This window comes from Oryza glaberrima, chromosome 12 (genome assembly GCF_000147395.1).
Source record: "Oryza glaberrima chromosome 12, OglaRS2, whole genome shotgun sequence".
NCBI lineage: Eukaryota > Viridiplantae > Streptophyta > Magnoliopsida > Poales > Poaceae > Oryza > Oryza glaberrima.
The window spans coordinates 21,119,941-21,141,504 of NC_068337.1; the positions used below are offsets into that span (position 1 = coordinate 21,119,941).

Sequence of the window (21,564 nt, forward strand, 5' to 3'; positions counted from 1 at the left end):
GAGTGTTTTTTTTTTCTCTCTTTTCCCTCATGTCACGTCGCATTAGTCTGATTTTGAATTCTGAAGACATGTTCTTTATTTGCTCCAACGTAATTTGTTCCAAGTGTCTCTGCTCTTCAGGAACAATCACATAGCTTTAGAAATACAGCTTCAGTTCCAGATTCTGACCAGCCAGCTGATATGATTTGTTTGATAATGCCCTCTGTTATTAAGGATGATTCTTGGTTCAGACTGGAGAATTCAAATTACAAAAAGGTTCAGATTGCTTTGAGAGGTACTAGTACAGCATTTTAGCATAGATAAAAATGAGAGAAATTAACCGAGATAGACTTCAGGAGTTCAGGGGCAATAAATGAAACACTTCTTCCATCCAACCCATTGCATGGTGTATTTTCCATATGCCAGATGCAGTTTGGTTGTCACTTAATTCCTGCCTCCCCATTTCATTGTAAAACAAAACTATTTCAAATTTGATTTTTAAAAATAGTTTTGGATAGATATCTTACTTGGCCTTTTAGCAAACATGAAAAGAGAGACAATGGAAGTGCGGAAAAGAGCACCTAAAATTAATCCTAAAATCAAAATCAACCTTAATGTAGTTTGAACATAACTATCTAATTTCTAAGGCAGTTTTTTTTAACAGAAACAATCAATATAAATCTCTTCCTTATAATTATAATGAAACTCAATCCATCCTTTACATCAGAGATATATGTACCAAACCAAAGTAGGAGTAACCAACTAGTTTAATCCCTACAAGGCTACCAACTCAAATTAGCCCCCTCTAAAAAACCCCCCTCAAATTAGCCCCTAATTTGTCTATCTTAGAAGAAAAATCCAAAGGGTTAAAGTCCCAATCTTCTCAAATAAGACTCAATCCTATCCTAGGATTAGCCTAAACTTCATTTCTTTAATCCAAACTTCGCCTATAAAAGCAGCTCGTCTCATCACTCAAACTCACACACTCCAAGCAAGAACTCAGCTTAGCTAGCTAGCAATGGCCAGCGCCCTCGCCTTCGTCGCCGTCCTCCTCGCCGCCGCCGCCGCGGCGACCTCGCCGGCGGCGGTGGCGGCCACCACGCTGACCATCCAGAACCTGTGCCCGCACCCGGTGTGGCCACTCGTCACCCCCACCTCCGGCCAACCCATCTCCGACAACACCGCGCGCCTCGACCCCAACTCCCTCATCTCCCTCGCCTTCCCGCCCACGCCGTGGTCCGGCCGCGTCGCCGCGCGCACCGGCTGCGACGCGGCGGCGTCGCCGCCGGCCGGGTGCGAGACCGGCGCCTCGCCGCCGTCCACCGTGGCGCAGCTGAGCGTCCACGGCGGCGGCGACGTCGCGGCGTACAGCGTCAGCCTCGTGGACGGCTTCAACGTGCCCGTGGTCGTCAGCCCGCAGGCCGTCGGCGGCGGCCAGTGCCCCGCCCTCGGCTGCGTCGTCGACCTCAACTGCGACTGCCCGCTGGGGCAGCGGTTCTCCGACGGCGCCGCCTGCCGCGGCCCGCCGGAGTACTTCAAGGGCCGGTGCCCGCTGACGAGGACGACGCCGGGCGACGTCGAGCCCGTGCCGCAGAGCTGCCGCTCCCCCGGCGAGCTCAAGGTCATCTTCTGCCCGCCCACCATGCTCACCGCCGCCGCCGCCGCCGCCAGCGACATGCTCATCCGTACCGTCGTCGCCTCCAGCTAGATCGCTCGCTTCGCCGGCGAGACGACGGCGAGAAGAGAAATCCCGTGCCTAATGCTGACGCATGCATGGGCTTAATAATAAATTAATTAATCAATTAAGCTGTGGCTTTGAGCATGTTAATTACTACTTAATTAGTCTTAATTAGCATCGATCTGTGGCTGTGGAGATGTAATTAGCTCGAGCTTTGGCTTGGAGCATACTTGGTGTTCGTCTGTGTTGTTTTTCGATGTGCTACGCCATTAGCAATGGCTAGCAAAAAATAATCAATCAGTATGAAATTTCTCGTGTTGTGATGAATTTGCATGGTGTATTTAATTCGTTATTTACCATAAATTTCATCATATATATTATCAAGAAAGTAATTTGTTATATATATAGAGCTGATAATTAAGTAAAAACATTATGTGTTATCGTCCCTGCTCCGCGTTAATTAACGCAAAATAGACAAGTTATATACTACTCTATACTTAATATAACTTCTGTGAAATTTCTACGCTTTCATTGATAAATACATTTTTCTACGCTTCATTTTTTTTTTCTGAAGCTGAGGAGGCTAGTCCTCATTCCATGAGAAAAACAACAGCGACTACAGTTGATCAATCCAGGTAGTCCGCAAATTATACTTTCAAAAACTGAATAATGAAGGACGCAAATTCGAAAATCCAATCTAGCTAGTAGAAAAGTTCAAACACGGCCTCAAATCCAAATTAAAAGTTCATGCGCGAGCGGCTGATGCGCGTACCGTGTGCGAATTCAATCGATCAATACGAATGGTTCTATTTTTATGACGACTAAACATAAATATGACTTTATTTAACTTTTGACATGCATATATACCTTGCTTCTTTGCAGAGAAAAGTGCCTTGCATTGGCTAACTAAAGGCAAAGTTGAAATTTGGGGATTTAGCTCGATATGTCATCATCATTAGCTGAATTATAGTACGAACTTGTCTAGGAAATCGGGCAAAGCCGGTAAAGTAAAAGGAGCTCATCAAGTTGAGAGTACCAGACAAATTGATTGTGTTTCAAATTCGAATCTGTTCCGGAATCAGGAACATTCAATAAACCACAGCTGGGTTTTCGTTTTCTGCGAGTTAATCTTAACTAATTAAAAAGATTCGTATTTTTCCAATCGTCACCTCTTCCGTGCGCTGTTTTTTCGTCCGTGCCCCCCCCCCCCCCCCAATTGTCCGCCCCCAAAATCCCATCCGGAATTCCATCATACAAATTGAATAGGACAGGGAAAACTGAAACATATACACACAACCAAAATCCCATCCGGAATTCCATCATACAAATTGAATAGGAGAGGGAAAACTATAACATATACACACAAATTTTATCCAAATCCTAGAGAAAACACTACTACAAGAACACAAATAAAAAAACCAAACCGGAAGGGGAGGGTGCCGCCGCCGCTGTCGAACCGCAGCCGCCTCCCGCTGGATCCGGCGGAGGGGAGGGCGCCGCCGCCGCTGGGACGCCGGGCAGCCACCGCCTCCCCTCCCCTCCCGCTAGATCCGGACGTCGGGCCACCACCATCTCACCGCCGCCTCCCCTCCCACTGGATCCGGCGGAGGGGAGGGCGCCGCCCCACCACCACCGTCTCCCCTCCCGTCCCTCGGGAAACCGGGCCGCCACCGCCTCCCCTCCCACTGGATCCGGCGGAGGGGAGAGCACCGCTACCACCACACAGGAGACGGAGAGGAAGAGGGTGCTGCTGGCCATGGGGAAGGAGCCATGGAGGGGGAGGGGACGAAGGAAGAGGGTGTTGGGAAGGAGTCATGGGAGGGGGAGGGGACGGAGGAAGAGGGTGCTGGGAAGGAGCCATGGAAGGGGGAGGGGGACGGCGTGCGTAGAGGGTGAGGGGAGGGGGAAGGAGTCGCCGGATGAGAAGGAGATAGGGGCGGGCGGAGAAGAGAAAAAAGAGGCGGGCGGAAGTAACGAGATAAGGGCGGGTGGAAGTAACGAGGCGCGCCGCTCTCTCGCTCTCCGCTCGTGTCCACCGTCACGCTCGTATGGGCAATTTTTTTTAAAAAAAAGGCATAGCAAGCAATTAATACATGATTAATTAATTATTAATTATTATAAATTTGAAAAATGGGTTCCTTTGAATTTTTTAAAAAACTTTTATATATTATTTTTTAAAAAGTACACCGTTTAGTAGTTTGGAAACATGTTAATGAAAAACAAAAAAGTTGAAGTTTAGAGTTGGAGTTTAGAAGGGGGCATTAAACGTAACAATCAGATTTCATCCATCGTGGTGCGTCATCACCATTTCAGCCTGAGAGGATCGGGAGTTATGAGAGGAAAAACTGAAATAGGGTTAGGGTTTTGGTACCGGCCGTTTTAATGGATTCTAAACCGATCCGAACCGTCCATCAAAACGAGTGGCTCGGATCAATCCCGCATCGAGCTGGCCTCCATCTCTGCGCTGCAGCACTACTGGGCCGCACGCAGCACATGAAGCACTAACAGCGTACGATTGAGTTGTTGGGCCACATTTGGTATGGTTAGTCTTTTTTTAAAACAACAAGTCCACTTTGTCTTTCTCAAATATATCTCCAATCTAATTTTCATAGAAAAACTAAAAATAAAAATTACCTAACAAAATACAATTACCCAACAAGAGGAAGTTAGTCTTTTTTTAATTGCGATAAAACCTTAGTTGATGTTGAAATATATTGTTTTCAACATGTTGTTTATTGGCAAATTTATAGCAAGAATGCCTTACTCTAAAAGGACTCATATCACAAATTAAATCCTAAAAATATTTATTGTGATTTTAATTGAAATTACTCCGTAGCAACGCACTATTGAATAATAATTTATTATGAGCTATATTTCCCTCTATCATTTGAGACTTTTTCTAGCGAGCAAAAGTACCAAAGCAGTGTAAAAAAAATTCGGTTACAAACAAATATTTTTAGTTTTAATACACCGTAGCAAAGCACGGGCATTTTGCTAGTTACTTAAATTTCCCACAAAACCATTTTGCTTCACTTGAAAATTTTTCAATTCTGTTTATTTAACTTCTTTCTTTCAAGGTACTAATAAACCATCGGATATGCTTGGTAGGCTCTGCCTATTTATTTCAAAAGTATTTCTTGGGTGTCAGGTGCTTTATAGGTTTGGGGTAAAATAGCATGCATAATCACTGTACTAATCATGAATCCAGTGGTTAAAGCCGAGGAATCTGTACTACAAAGAAAAATCTACAAAAGTTTAAAGATAAAGACCAATTCCTCTGCCTTATTCTCTGCTTTTTCGCCGTAAGAATGAACATTTTAGTTTGCCGGTTTTCGCTCTTGAATACCACCAAAGTTTGCTTGCTCGCCCAAGAATCATTGAATAGAAGCATTTTCATTGAAGGGAAAAATTACATGACAAATAGCATCAAAACTCTGTCAGTTGTTTCTACTCCTATGAGAAAATGAACAGCACTGACAGAAGCTGTAGAACAAGTGAAACTTCATTTTTGGCTGCGTTCGGGAGGAGGGCACGTAAAACGAAGCATGCATTATTGTATAATTAATTAAGCATTAGCTATTTTTTTAAAAAAAATAGATTAATTTGATTTTTTTTAAATAACTTTCATATAGAAACTTTTTATAAAAAACGCACCATCTAGTAGTTTGAAAAAAGTGTACGCGGAAAACGAGGGAGTAAGAACACATTCTTTGTTGTTGAAATGGCGAAGACAAGCTCTGGCCAGGCTATATTAGGGCTTAGGTCCAAAACCTGTTGGGCCACTTAAGTCCTCCTTTTGATGGGCCTCAACAAGTTCCATCCTTTTGATGGGCTGATATTTTGGGCAAAATTTTGGCACACATGGATGGGCCAGTATTGAGGCCCATCAAAAATGAATCATGATAATGTGATGACCCAGCCCAAGATGAGTTGGCCTGGCCTAACAAACATATCAGTCCTTACTGTTCAATATCAGGAGAAAAGACAAGAAAAGAAAAGAACAGAAGAGATCTAAGAATAAGTTGGCCTTTACATGCATGCTGTCTTGATACGTTTGAGTCGATTTAGTGGCTAATAATGCTCAGTGGTGCATGTATGAATTAAGTTAGAACAAAAGGTAATGTGTCTATCTCAATGACAAGATTATACCTGAGTAAAATGCATGGAGGGTCATCCAATTTATTTAGGTGTGTCATATAAGTTATTCTACTTGGCAAATGTTCATATAAATGTAAGTTTAGTGAGTCATTTGTTAATCTAACTATCCATCTATCCACACGAGTATGCCTTGTACAATGACATGTCACATAAGATTAAAAAAATTGCATCCAAAAATGTGTAGAAAACTCTTCGTGTATTTTTTCCTTTCTCGCAGCACTACCAATTGGCAATACACGAAATTAGTGAAACCAAATCATTTCACTTGTGCCTAACCTAAGAAGAAAGCTTGGGAGGTCGAGCGAGCCGAGTAACACTGCTCACTTGTCCAACGCTAGACTTAAAACTTGAAAACTGGATCTATCAAGTTTTGAATAGAAATTTCTAGACAGAAAGTTATTTGAAAAGTGTATCATTCGAAGTTTGGAAGTCGTTCTCACAAAAAAAAAAGGGTAAAAAATCAGTCGAGAAGCTGGTTCAAACTCAGCATAAGCTCTTCCCTTATATAAAACCGTCCTCGGAGCCTACTAGCTAAGACTTCAGAAGGGACAATTTCTCCCTAATTATAACTATCCGAAGTTGGCTAAACCCAAAGTCCCTGAGCACCCCAAAGCAAAGCATTACTCCCTCTATCCAATAAAAAACTAATAAAAAACCAATACTGGATATGACACATCATATTACTACGAATCTTAATATTGTACTAGAATGCGTCACATCCAATTCTATATTCGGTTTTTTTTTTTTTACAATGAGTATATCTCAGTGCCGACATGAGGACAAGTAATTTCAAAAAAAAAAATGACATGAGGACAAGTGAAGTGCCACCAACCAAGGTACAGGAATACATATATCCCGCGTCCCAAGCATCTTGTAAATACGCACGTAGTAGATGTAATTAATGAAGAAATAACCGCATGTGAAGGAACATTCCCCAAGCACGAAATGGTGGTTAGATTAAAGTAATTAAGGCAAGGCGATTCCATTAAACTAAATTAATCCTTGCTTTGTCAGCTCGACCCATCCAGTTGATGGGCTCTCCAGTTTCCTATGCGAGCCCGTGCTACACCTCTGTCAGCTGATTGCCAGTCGGTGCTCAGATCTCCATGCATCCATCTTTTCACTAATTATGTATAATAAAAATTTAAAATTAATATACGGATAATGCAAAATAATTAATTCCACAGAAAATGAAATTTCCATCAGCAAAACCAAATAGTAAAATTTAGAAAACGATCGAACAGGAAAGCAAGTAGAATTACTGTATTTCACATTTGCTCCCTTCAATGGAATATATTTTGATAATATATTTGTTTTGTACTGAAAATGTTACTATATTTTCTTATAAACTCAGTTAAATTTAAAAAAAATATAAAGAAAAAGATTAAACGATTTATAATATGAAACGGATTTAGACATAAGAGAAAATACTGAAATATTCTTGCAAAACTTGTGCCTATGAACCTATCCGAAACATTAATTAAGCGCACGCAATGTGCCGACGCCGCATGCAAATTAAACGCACTAGCTAAAAAGCCACTATCAAGGATAAAGTACACTCCTACTAAAGTGCAGTGATTGGTTAATGTAGGCCACTCTATTTTACAGCCACCAATCTAAATTTCAGCTAAAAACCGGTTCATTTCGGCTGTTAGAGTACTCCCTTCAGTTTAATATTAATTGACGTTTTGAACAAGGTTGAGATCAAACTTTTATAACTTAGACTCTTAATAACTTTAAAAATATTTAGTTTAAAGAAACTAGAACAACATATATAGATTTGTTTTTAAAGTACTATAATAAAAGTAAACATGCATTTATTTATTATATATATTATAATAAAAAAATAAGGTCAAAGATGTATCTTGTAAACCGTGTCATTATCCAAAACGTCAATTAAAATGAAACCGGAGGGAGTAAGTTATATTACTCCCTTTGTTGTTCATGACATGTCCCCTAAACTTATTTTGTGTAAATAGTTTTTCACTTATATAAAGGTTCTAAAAATATCATACTATTAATTTACCACTAAGATTATAATACTCGATTAATTTACCTTATTTGGCATGCCTCCGAGTTGCTTAGAGCACCCGCAATGGTTATCTATAGGCTCTCTATAAGAGATCCATGTCAACATATTTTTTTACTTGAAAGAAATTAAATGAATAGAGAGAGCAAAGCTATCTACTAACCTGGAGATAGTCTATAGAGAAAAACAAGGCAATAGATTAGAGAGCTATAGATACCCATGTAGACATTTTACTATTAATCTAGTCTATTGCTGATATGTACATGTTTTATAGATAGCACATTACTTTACCATTGCGGGTGCTCTTAGGCCACTATGAAGTACTCCCTTCGTTTCGTTTTAAGTGTTGTTATGATTTTCCCCGCTCAACTTTAACCGTCTGTCTTATTTAAAAAAATTTAAAAAAAATTTAAGTACATAAGTCACAAGTAAAGTATTATTTATGTTTTATCATCTTATAACAACAAAAATACTAATTATAAGAAAAGTTTAAATAAGATGAACGATTAAAGTTGGGAAAAACTTATGGTTGTACTAAAGTACTCCGTACCCTAGACCCTAGTAATTAATGTGCAATGGCAGATTACTGTACGGTACCACACTGGCACCCTCTCTTCATTTTACTGCCACCAACCCAATAGTAAAAACGAAAAAAAAAAAGAAAAGCAAATTTACACGCGATACACACATTTCACCGAAGCTACAATGCACGGAGCTGCAGTACATGGATCGTGTGACTCACGTTGCAGCCACGCGCTACAAAACAACCCAAACCCTACACCTGCATGCATAGTACTCATCAATCATCATCCGCATCCACTCTCTCCATTCCGAATAAATAAATCTACAATAAGATATAAAAACCTACAAATTTAATATAAATATGATAATCCCTTCGTCCCATTTTAAGTGTATTTTTTTTCCAAGACCATCCATTTTATATATAAAAAAAATATTAGTTTTTTTTAGTTTTTACTAAATGATAATATTATTTTATGCGTGACTTGTTTTTAAAAGAAATTAAAATTTTTTAAAGGGATAAGTCCATTTTTCGCCCTTAAACTTTTGTGTTTGTCTAAAATACACTCTCAAACTACAAAACCGGGTATATAACGCCTCCAACTATTAAAGACGAGCCCCCAAAACCAAATCAAAGTGGTTTTTTTTTGGTTACGTGGCATCTACGTGTCAATCCAAGTCAGCAAAATTATTGAAGCAAAATCCTCTCCTCTCCTCTCCTCTCAGCCTCTCTCTTTCCTCCTCTCCTCTCTCTCTCTCACCGACGGGAGCTGTGCGGCGTGGCGGGCTGGAGCGGCGGGCTCGGCATCGGCAGCGGCGGCGGCCTCCCATCCGTGACGGTGGCAGGCACGGCGACGACGACGGGAGCGGTGGCGGCGGCGGCGGCTGCAGCTGCGGCTAGGTCGACCAGCGTCCGAAGGTCGCGGGGCAGCGGATCCGTCGGCCGTGGAGCCGGCCGCTGGCGACGATGACGGCGGTTGTGGTGACGCCGGATGCGGCGAGCTCGGCCGGTGGCATGGCCTAGGGAGGAGCTCGCGGCACTCGACGGCGACGGCCATGGTGCAGAGTTTGCCGGCTCGAGGAGCAGCAGGAAGAAGGAAGAAGATGGGGGCGTGGATGTCGCGGGTGTGGTTCTTGATGTTCCCGGCGAAGAAGTACAAGATCGTCGTCGTCGGCCTCGACGATGGCAAGACCACCACGCTCTACAAGCTCCATGCTGCCCAAACCAATCTCCCCCAACCCGACCTTTCTCCTCCCTGGCAGTGGCAGCAAAGGGGCTTGGAGCTCGTTGGGTGGCGTTACTAGCGGCGACGGCCGAAGGGCGTGGAGCTCGAGGGACCCCCTCCACAATCGCTCGCCACCGCCATCACCTTGGCCACCACCTATCTCGTGTGCCGATCTCAACCCGCTATGGAGGAGGGCAGATTTGTGGCAGGAAAGCGGTGGGAGAGAGCTTGCTGGGGGCTGGAGGGAGTGAGGCCAGTGGAAAACGGGATGGAGGCTGAGACAGAGGGAGCTCGTCGGCAACTTCGGCTGCTCCATTGAGATTTTCAGGGAGGAAGGGGAAAGAGCAGAGAGGAAGGAAGAAGAAGAAAGGGGTGTACTGACTAGTGGGACCCCCTCTCCCTCTTAGTGACGTGGAATTCTTTTTTAGAGGTGGCATCCGACGTGACATCCAATTGTACCAAAACCAGCCTAAAACTGCTTTTGGGGTAAAGTCTCCGGTTTTAACAGTTCGAGGGTGTTAGATATCCGGTTTTACAGTTCGAGGGTGTGTTTTAGACAAGGTAAATAGTTGAAGGGCGTAAAATGGACTTATCCTTTTTTTAAAATAAGACGAATGATCAAACGTTTGAGATAGAAGCCCACCACTACACTTAAAATAGATTAGAGGGAAAATATTTTATACTACGACTTTAAACATTACTCTCTCCTTCGAAAAGTCTAAGTCCTATTTCTTTTTACACTAAGACAAAAAAAAATAATTCATTTACCATGTGCCAAAACCAATGAACATGCAACCATTAAACATAAAAATGGCTCCTTGGGTTTCTATTAAAAATTTAATTTAGCACATGATCACTACAGATAGGAATTGATTTTTGAAAAAAAAATTAAAGAATGAAATAGGTAGGAGGGAGTTATTCTGTTTAGACTATGTTTAGTTCATAAAAAAAAGTTAAAAATTTGGGAAAAGTTGAAAGTTTGGAATAAAAAGTTAAAAGTTTATATGTGTAGGAAAATTTTGGATGTAATATAATGTGATTTAAAATTAGAAGTTTAGGGTAGCTGGGGTAAACTAAACACGCCCTAAATTTTACTCCTATGGAGGCAGTATTGCCTCTGACACGCAAAGCTAGCTTTCGATCGATCTCATCCGCGTCACTGTCCCTACCTAGCTGACCAGCACCAGCTCGATCGATCTACTCCTATCTAGCAAGGTCCAGTATGCTCCCTCACAGATTATTTATCAAATTAATTAATCACCCCGTTAATTACACCACTGGTTCACTTAAACCCTAGTTAACCCCCTAACCCCAAACCCCCCATCCCCCGCTATAAATACCACCCCCAAATCTCCCTCCCAAACCAACCCAACCCAAAGAAAATCCATCCATGGCGATCTCCAAGCTCCAGCTCGCCCTCCTCGCCACCGCAATGGCGGCGGCGGCGATCTCCCCCACCGCCTCCGGCGCCTACACCGGCTGCGCGACGCCGAGGAAGGTGACGATCCAGAACCTCTCCGGCCGCGACCTGCCCCTCTCCGAAACGCCGCTGGCGAACAGCGGCGCGCTGTTCGGCGCCGGCTACGTGCTCCGCCACGGCACGCACGCCGAGTTCACGACGTGCCTGTGGACGGGGCGCGTGGCGGCGCCGGGGGCGGCGGTGGTGGAGTTCCACGTCGGCCCCGACGGCGGCGCGTGGTACCAGGTGGACAACCGCCAGGCCGGGTCGCCGGTGAAGGTCACCGTGACGCCGCACGGCCGGCCGCTCCAGGGCCACTGCCCCGCCGCCGGGTGCCGCGGCGGCGGCCAGTGCTTCGCCGACGCCGTCCCCGGAGGCAACTGCCACGCCGTCGACGAGCTCAAGATCATCTACTACAGCCCGTGATTTTGGTTTTGGTTTGGTTAAATTTCGTTTGGATTAGTGGGTGATTAGGCCGTCTATTAGTTTTAAGTTAATCATTTGGATCGTCGTCGAGTCCGTCTACTAGCTATATGTAGCTACTGCTAGCTTTAGCTAGTGAGTGTGTCAGTGTGTGACAGTGTCACGTCATCGCATGCATGCATGCATTGATGTCGACATGTCCTCGTAATGTGCGTCGTGTTTTGTCTTGTCGTGTTGTTGATTAATCCTCGATAATTTGATGTGCATGCATTGTTTGCAGTGCAGTGTGCCAGTGTTGTTATATTACTGGACAGTGGACGCCTGATCGAGCAGTGAAACTCCAGCTGAACATTATCATCATAATCATAGACAAAAATATAATGGAAAGGAAAGATGAACTGATAAAGTAGCTTAATAACTACTCCATCCGTAAAAAAAAAAACAACCTAAGAGTAAGAGGGGATCTTCTGTTCAGATTCGTTGTACTAGAAGGAGTCACGTTCACTTATAGTTTGGTCTTATAGTTTGGTCTTTAGGACGGAGAAAGTACTTCACTCCTCATTATTAGTTTGGTCTTTAGGACAGAGAAAGTACTTCACTCCTCATTATTTTTAGCACAGTATCAAATCAAACATTTTTAAATTCGACTATAATAGCAAAAAAAATTAAAAAGATCTATCATGTAAAATTGATATTACTAGATTTATCATTAAACAAACTATCATAATATGAAACTCTTTTTATTTAGAACATCTTATTTTTATAAATGTTATTGGTTAAAGTATCATTTTGAAGACTACGTCGAAGTCTAAAAAATACTTATATTTTAGTACAGAAGGAGTAGTTTATTCTTTTAACAGAGTATCAGAGTGAAGATAAATATGCAAATTCTTTGATCGTATTTAAGAAAGGAATATTACAATAAGGCTATAATAATTGGGCATAAGGCAAGAATTAAAGTGAATCATGACAAATTGGGAAGCATATGTACCAATAATTTTTTCTAATAGTAAACATGAACATAGGTATTATAAATAAATGCAGTGGTGGCAGATACTACAAACATTCCTCAAGCACGAGATGTGAATTTCAAATTGATGATTAGTTTAGAAAATTTATACTAAATACTAATTTGGTGTATTAATTATTAAACATAGACTAATTACAAAACTAATTACACATATAGAGTCTAATTTGCTAGATGAATTTATTAAGTCTAATTAATCTATATTTAGCACATATTTACTGTAACTGTACATTGTCAAATCATGGATTAATTAATCTTATCTCGTAAATTAATCTCAATATATGTACTTAATTTTTGAAATTAGTATATGTTTAACAGTTTAAATTAATGTCTAAACATCGATGTGTCCCTGTATTCCAACTACCCCTACGTTGTGCTACTGCTACCTGATCTGAATAGTAGTATGATTCCAGCATGCACGCGTGCCCGGCAGAGCTCAGATCTAAAAAATTAACAGAGTATCTTCTGGCCCATTCCCTGCACAAGCAGATAAAAAGCGTAGCCACTCGTTTCTGTCGACCATTTGGTCCAAATGCAAAATTAACCAAATGCAAAATGAATGGAAATTTGTACTAAGTGACGATTAACTTGGTTAATTAACCTGAAACTCAAGAAATTAATGAGACCGGATTAATCACACTTCTATTACTTATGCAAATGCACAGCTTGTTTACTGCAAAATAAACTATGATTAAAAAAACAAAAAATCAAATCCAAAATTAAATTCTAAAATTTAAATTTGAACTTATAAGTATAAGCATAAGCCAACTAATAAGGTCATGAGGCTCGTGTCTCGTCTGCCCCTCTCTTGTCCTCCTTGCTCTTCTTTTTTCTGGTCAGGTACCAATTCTAGCGACAGCCCAATTTGGACTTGTTTGGAGCTGGAGCTCAGCCAAACAGTTTCAGTTCCACCTAAAATAAGAGTTGAGTTGAATGAAGCACTCTCACAAAATAAACTAGAGAGGTGAAGTAGGGTTTAGTCAGCCTCACAATTCTACTTCAGACACAACTCCTGAAACTAAATTCAAGAGTTGTAGCTCTAATCGACCGTCCATGCTGGGGAGTGGACACCCAACACTAAAGGCCCCTTTGAATCGCAGGATTGAGAAAACGTAGTAATAAGAAAAACGTAGGATTTTGATAGGAATATAAGTGTAAAACAGAGGATTGCAAAACGCAGAAAAAACACATGAATGACCATTTGATTGAACCACAGGAAAAACAAAGGAATTGGATGAGAGAAATAGACTCAAAGGAAAGTTAACAAGAGGTTGAAACTCTTACTAAATTTCCTCCAAAATCTCTATAGGATTGTCCATTCCATAGAAATTTCAAAGGATTAAATATGATTCAATCCTTTGTTTCAAAGGACTTCGTAGGAAATTTTTCTATAAAATTAAAATCCTCTACAATTCATATGTTTTTCCTATAAATCAAAGAACCTAACGAGGCCATGAATTCCTACGCTATCCTACGCTATAAATCGTTGGCCGGCCCGTCACGTACGGCCCAACGTTCGAGATTATGTGATTAATTGCAGCAGTTTCAGCCTTGTACGCACCAAATAATCGGAGCTGATTTCTTCCGTCCAACACCTGAAGAACGCAAGGGTGGTACTTTTTACACTGTAAAATTTGAAGGCTTAGGTTTAAAAAGCATTTTATGCATTTTTGACCTAAAAATATTTAAGGTTTAGGTAGGATTGTGAAAGAAAACAAAATTATTATCAATGATAGGTAATTTACCAAAGAGAAACAAAACTAATAATTTACCAAATTATTAGTTATCAACAGTAATTTTAATTACATCACAAGTTATTAACAGTTAGCATCACAAATGAACCAAGAGAAAGGGGTACAAGAATTCAGAGATGAGTCGAAATTAGCTAATAGATATGTATCAGGTCGATCATGAGTTACTAACGGATAAAAAATGAAACCTGGTTGTTGTCCATAACGTCTTCGGATCTCGAACGGACATGTCCACGGGTAAAAAGTCACACCCACGCCCATGCCCATCAGGTCGGGTATCCACGAATACCCGGACCTATGGGCAAAATTGCCATCTCTAGCCATAAGCTCTACATTGTGAAGATCTGAACAACACTAAATGTTGGGGTGAGTCACATAATATAAGAGATTTCAGGTGGATGTAATATATCCTAGTACATATCTTAGTCAATATTTATTGTATTAGAATGTGTCACATTCACCTAAAATCTCTTATATTATAGTACGGAGGAAGCAGTAACAATTTCTGGCTCTTGTCGTTCTTTCATTCAGGGGAAGAAATAGTTAGAAAAAGAAAGAACACAGCTGGATGGGTAGATTCCATGGCATATCCAGCATGCATTCAACCTCCTCGCCCACACTCACAGTCATCGTTCTTATCCTGACCCTCCGATTGTTGAAAGCAGCACGTGTGGATCTGTACACGGACACTGCATTTAATACACAGTACATCAAGCACGAAGCCTCCGAATTGTTGTAATTTGCATTATATTGCAATTTACAGACATGCACGTTTAGCAATAATGCACTGTATTCGTTCAAGAAAATCCTTTTTCCAGTTTGGACGACAAAATTCATAACAAATGCTAAACTTGCTAATACCCACGTAAAAAAAAAAAACTGCATTTATGTTTGCGCAGGGCTTGTTCGAAATGCACGATGAAAAAAAGAACGAAGAAATAGAAAAACGTATGATTTTAATAAAATGTACTACTTCCGTCTCATAATATAAGTAATGAAGTAATCTATAATCGGATGGAACTCATAGTATAACAAATCTGAACAAAAGAGTGTTTAGATTCGTTGTACTATAAAATGTCTTATTCAGTTCTTTATTGTTTTATTATGCGAGTGAGAAAGTATAAACAAGTACAAATAGATGAATGTAAAACATAAGAATGGACGTTTAATTAGGCTACAGAGAAACATTGGAATAAGATAAGAGACATATTCAAGGGAAATTTTGAGGTTTGAGCTATTGTTAACTTTTCACCAAAATCTCTATAGAATTGACCATTTTATAAGAATTTCAAAAGAAATGATAGTTTCAAATGACTTTTATATTTTTTTCATGTATGAATGAAATCCTCAAAATCTCATAGATTTTTCTTGCAAATCAAAGTGGGCTTTCCGCAAGACCGGTGGCTTAATTTGGCTACAAGGTTAACGCTGTGTTCGGATTCCAGTAATGGGAACTAATCCCTCCTGCACGAAAAACGGAGCGATCTATTAACGTGTGATTAATTAAGTATTAGCTATTTTTTAAAAAATGGATTAATATTTTTTAAGCAACTTTCGTATAGAATCTTTTTGTAAAAAAACACATCATTTAGTAGTTTAAAAAGCGGGCGCGCGAAAAACGAGTGAGATGAGTTAGAAACATGGGGATGCAAACACAGCTGTAACTACAGCCTACTCCAGCCCAACCATAGTCTACCGCTGGTCACATTATTTGATTCTCTCTCTCTCTCTCTCTGTGAAAAAAAAAGAAGAGAAACTCAATCCTGCGCTTGTATTTAAAGCGTAAAAATAGGATGCCCATAATTGATCAAGTTACTTCTCCAGACAAGATTTACTTATTTGATTTAGACATATAGTACATGCAGAATCTCAAAAGGGATATGAAAATCTGAAAAAAGTTTATGCCAATGTGACTAAGCGTCTGTTCATGGTACGCAAAGGCTGCCCATGTTTTTCTCCCTTCTCTTTTTGAGAGAAGGCTGAATGCGAAAGGCGGCATATGCTTGAGGTTCACTCGAGTGGGCCGACCGGAGGCATCATGACTCGTGATAACAGTCCAAATCATGGAGCCATGCCGCCATGGATCAAAGCTGCCTAGCTACCTCTCTATTGTCTATGGATCCTTATGCTGACAAGGACATCCTAATGTGCTCCTCCATTTTAAACACTCCCTTTTGTTTTAAAATATAAGCTAACTTTAGAAAAAAATATTATTTGAAGGGATTAACAACATCGGTAAATTTTTATTAGGGAAATGTTCTGATTGGTTGTGATGATGAGAGTACATGTAGAGACATTAAATGAGAGAGATGGTTGAGTCGAGGGAGTAGGCGATTAGACATAGAAGTAGATATATTTCAAGATAAATTTTAAATGTTAAAAGAAAAAAAATGTACTCTTACATCTTAAAATATAAGCATTTTTTAATTTCGATATGGTCATTGAGATTCTACTTTGACTAAACATATTTAAAAAATAAAATACTTTAAATATAAGCATTTTTAAACTTCGACATAGTCATTGAGACGCTACTTTGACTAAAAATATTTTAAAAAATAATATGTTTTAAATAAAAAGAGTTGTATATTACGATAGTTTATTGAATGATAAATCTACTAGTAACATTATTCTTACATGAATGATCATTTTTATTTTTTAAGCTATTAATGGTCAAAGTTAAAAATATTTGACTTAGCAGCATTTAGAAAATGATTATATTTCAGGATGGAGAGAGTAGTACTTTATCAACATTGATAATAATTTCTACTAGCTAGCAATCAACACCGTACATATAAGTACTAGTACTACATTCTTTGTAAAATAAAAGGGGATTTTGAGAATGTGTGTGCACATATATTTGTCGAAATCCATCCCTGTGACGGATGTAGTATAAACTTGCTTATATTACAACCAATGCATGCTGGGTTCTCTGCTATCGGATTGCGTACGCGCGTGCAGAATTGTTGCTAGCTGTGCGCTACTCCTGTAGTTTGTTGGTAGTAGCACTCTAGCTAACCGCTTCGTTACATGATATACTGAATTAGACACCACTAGAGCCGTGATACTATGTGGTGGTATTATTTTGCTTATTGTATTTTACTAGGTACTCCCTTCATCCAATATTAGTGCAACTTACATTTATATATCTTATGATTACGAATTAGGATTATGAATCTGGATATACAATTGTCCAAATTTATAATTTTAGGATATGTCATAGTTGTCTGTTGTGATTTTTAGTATTAGAAAATACCACATTTATATTAGGTTACTTATATTGATACGTACGGAGTAAGAAGGGTAAGAAAGAATACGTTCACTGTTTTCCAGAACAGGTTTCCATGCTCATTGGTTCTTCGAAGGTTCTTGGCTTCGCATCAAGCACGCGCGCAGTTTCCTAGGGCAGTCAACACTTGGGTTGTGGATGCAATCACACGAGCTACAGCGCACGCAGTTTTAGGCTTTATGCAGTGAGCGTTGAGTGCATGGAATACTTTGGTTGTGAAATCCTTATATATATATATATATATATATATATATATATCTCTTTTAAAATGGTGAAGTTAATTAGCTGGCTATCATATAATCATATACTAAGCAAATTAATCACTTTCTCTTTGGAATAATTTAAACACAGGTGGTCGATCGAATAACAAAAGCATCACGAGCTATGAATATAAATCCGACGGAACCCTATAAGATTCATCAGTTCTTACTAATCCAAATTCCAAAGCATGCACTTTTCATCATTATCCCATCTCATAAACAATTACTACAGCCCAAGGTTTTGATATTAGAGCAAGTTTAATAATATACTTCCTCTGTCCTAAAATATAGCTACCTAATACTAGATGTGATATTATCTTGTACTGCTGTCCAGATTCGTAGTACTAGATAATGTCACATCTACTACTAGGTAGCTATATTTTTGGGATGGATATAGTAGCTAACTATCTTCAAATTATTTATAGTCAATCTAATAGATGATTCATATAATTTGTATCACCTCAATAATAATTGGTATCACCTATTATACACACACAAAGTGTTTTACCGTTTGTGCTACAGCCAGCTATAAATCCGTAACTTGCTTCTCTTCTCTCTCACCTATATATTATCTTTTTGCCTATATATTATCTTTTGTATACGTGCTTATAATTGATTTATAGTCTGTCATTGTATCTGCTCTTAGCTAGCTTGATGACCTAGCAGCTTCATCGATTCTTGCGTGTCCTTTTGGATTAGTGTGCATCCAAGCTACGACAATGGCGGCCGCCACCTTCGCCTTTATAAAGCTTACCTTTGCTACCACTCAACCACACCCCCATCCTCACCAACTCACTCCCTTGAAAAGCTAGACACACACACATGGCCAAGCAGCTCGCCCTCGTTCTCCTCGTCGCCGTCGTGGCGGCGGCGGCGACGTCGGTGGCCGCCGCCACCAAGCTGACGCTCCACAACCTGTGCCCGTACCCGGTGTGGCCGCTGGTGACGCCCAACACCGGCTTCCCTTCCATCTCCGGCAACACCGCCCGGCTCGACGGCGGCGGGCGCGGGCTCGTGTCGTACGACTTCCCGGCGAGCTTCTGGGCGGGGCGCGTCGTGGCGCGCACCGGGTGCGGCGGCGGCGGCGGGCTGGCGCGGTGCGAGACCGGGAACGCGCCGCCGGCGACGGTGGTGCAGCTGGTGGTGCACTCGCCGGAGGGGGCACAAGACCTGGCCGCGTACAGCGTGAGCTTGGTGGATGGGTTCAACGTCCCGGCGGTGGTGAGCCCGCAGGCCATCGCCGGCGGCGGGCAGTGCCCGGCGCTGGGGTGCGCGGCCGACCTGAACGCCGGGTGCCCGCGGTCGCAGCGCGTCGTCGGCGCCGGCGGCGCCGTCGTGGCGTGCCGGGGCACGGCGGACTACTTCAAGGCGCGGTGCCCGCTGACGAGGACGACGGGGAGCGACGTCGAGCCCGTGCCGCAGCACTGCCTCGCCCCCGGCGAGCTCAAGGTCGTCTTCTGCCAGCCGTCCATGGTCGCCGCCGCCGTGCCGGAGCTCATCCGCACCGTCGTCGCTAACATCTAGCTGTGTGTGAGGTCCTCGTCGTGCACACGTGGCGCGTCCTGCGTGTGCCACGTGTACGGGCTAGCTGTGTGTAGAAGTGGGTAGGGGGGAATAATAATGACAGTGCGTACACGTATGTGTACACCGTATGTCGACTGTACGCGTACGGACGGGCACCGTCTGGTATTAGTGTTGTACGTGTACAATCTAAAACGTATTTTGTTTTTTATGTAAGAAAAAAAAATGCTTTGATGTGTTTTTATTGCCACGTACTATATATGTCTGTTTGACGCGAACCGACGATGTAGCGACAACAGTAGATATGCACGTGAACGGGGATGGAAGTTATTGGAAAGATTGTTTGTTTTGTATGGATGTCTGCAGGACAGCAACCAAAGCGTTCCAGTCTATTTTCTCTTATTATCCTGCAGTAAAAACGTAGTTGTTCTCTTTCCATCATTTTCTTCTTTCACACGTACTCCCTCCATCCCATAATATAGGTGATTTTGTGTAGATGCGAAGTATCATAGTACAATAAATTTGAACAAAGATATGTCACGTCCATCCAAAATTTCTTATATTATGAGACGGAGAGAGTATGTTATTATTGTGTTTTATGATTAGTCTATCCATCCATTCAATCCCCAATCGTGAAAAGCACATCCACCCAATCAATCTGTAATTATATATGGATACTAGCAAAATGCCCATGTGTTGCATAAATACCCATGCGTTGTATTGGGTAAAGCAAAAAAAAAAGTAAAAATGGGTGTGTGGGAGTAAAATTCCACTAGATTAAATTGAGTTCCTTATAGTTAAATCGAATCTTTCCAGTGTAAGTAAGACGCTAACATGATATAATTATTTGTTTTTACATATTTCAAAGAGAGTAATAGTACCAGAAATGTTTTTGTTTTGCTAGGTATCAGATCAACCTTATTGCATTCTAATCGCATAATAGCTTTCACTCAAAAAAATTAAAAGGAAATCGTACAATGAATGGAAAGGAAAAAAACTGGTGTATCGCAGAATAGCTTTCACTTCAAAAAAAAAGAAGAAAATCGCACAATGAATGGAAAAAAAATGATGTGGTTAGATGTCCTACGGCGAATGAGAAATTGACGAGGAAAAAATCTAGATGTAAACACGATTCATTTTGTTGGTGATTACATTTTTTTTAAAAAAGAAAGACATGTGATTGTTTTCTATTTTTTAAAAGTAATTTATTTTGTCGGTAAATAATTCATTTTGTTGGTGATCACATGGTTTTTTTAAAAAAGAAAGACATGTGATTGTTTTTTATTTTTTTAAAGTAATAAAATTGCTCCTTATTTTTATCCAATTCCTGGTAGGCGTGGATCCAAACTTTATTCAGTATAGTAGCCTTGGGCAAGCCTCCTTTTTTTTTTGAGAACCAAATATATTAAATTTAGAAGCACAGCACATGATTAAGGATTACATCATTAGCCACTTGGGCTATTTGGGTAACTGCCTTAGAAGGACAGTTGGATACTAGCAAGGAATGGGATACATTTTGACAGAGAAATTGAATTGGCAGCTGTCTATTTTGTTGTAATTCTATCATTGCTTTTTTTTGCTAGAAATCAGCCATCTTATTCAGATCTCTGGAGCAGGGGAAGCAGACTCCAATGCTGAGGATGAGCAGCAAAATTTCGTTGACGAAGCTGTTTCACAAGTACCTGATTGTCCGAAAGAAAGACCACATCTGTGATCTTAAGTTTTTGACAAATGCAGAGCGCAACATAAATACTAGCATGTTCTGCTTGCAAAGCTGAAGTATAAGTGTCAGAACTGGCCTTTACAAATAAAGCCTTGTGAGATGTTGGGTCATGAAGAAACAGACCAAAACCTAACTTATCATCCTTCCATGAAGCATCAACAAAACATCTTGTTCCAGAAGGAATGGAGATATTTGAATCAGGAGAATTAAAAAAGAGAGAATTATCATCCTGATTTTGAGCTTGTGTTAAGGTGTTATAGTTTGAAGCCATAACATCAGCTGCAATGCAAACTTGAGAAGGCTCCCAGTTTTTTCTTTTGAAGTAGGAACCATTTCTAGCTTTCCAGATAAACCAGAGAAAAATACAAAATTTTTGAAAGCTTTCAGTTTTAGAAGAAGCTGCTAGAATGAAAGAAATAATCTCTGGAACTGAATTCATACTATCAATGATTTGGAAATTCAACTTGAAATCAGAGAGCATCCAGGAAAGACGGGCAAATGAGCAATGAAAGAACAGATGAACTG

At 40.8% G+C, this 21,564-nt stretch overlaps 3 protein-coding genes across 3 annotated transcripts; all 3 read left to right on the forward strand.

Moving 5' to 3' along the window:
- Positions 1 to 966: 966 nt before the first annotated feature.
- Positions 967 to 1,984, forward strand: LOC127757601 (osmotin-like protein). The gene has a single exon (XM_052283146.1). It carries the CDS (start codon positions 998 to 1,000, stop codon positions 1,685 to 1,687), a length of 690 nt encoding a protein of 229 aa, XP_052139106.1. The 5' UTR covers positions 967 to 997; the 3' UTR covers positions 1,688 to 1,984.
- Positions 1,985 to 10,935: 8,951 nt separating this feature from the next.
- LOC127756822 (uncharacterized) lies at positions 10,936 to 11,777 on the forward strand. Its single transcript, XM_052282199.1, has one exon. It carries the CDS (start codon positions 10,980 to 10,982, stop codon positions 11,472 to 11,474), a length of 495 nt encoding a protein of 164 aa, XP_052138159.1. The 5' UTR covers positions 10,936 to 10,979; the 3' UTR covers positions 11,475 to 11,777.
- Positions 11,778 to 18,458: 6,681 nt separating this feature from the next.
- Positions 18,459 to 19,566, forward strand: LOC127756679 (osmotin-like protein). The gene has a single exon (XM_052282043.1). It carries the CDS (start codon positions 18,618 to 18,620, stop codon positions 19,317 to 19,319), a length of 702 nt encoding a protein of 233 aa, XP_052138003.1. The 5' UTR covers positions 18,459 to 18,617; the 3' UTR covers positions 19,320 to 19,566.
- Positions 19,567 to 21,564: the final 1,998 nt, after the last annotated feature.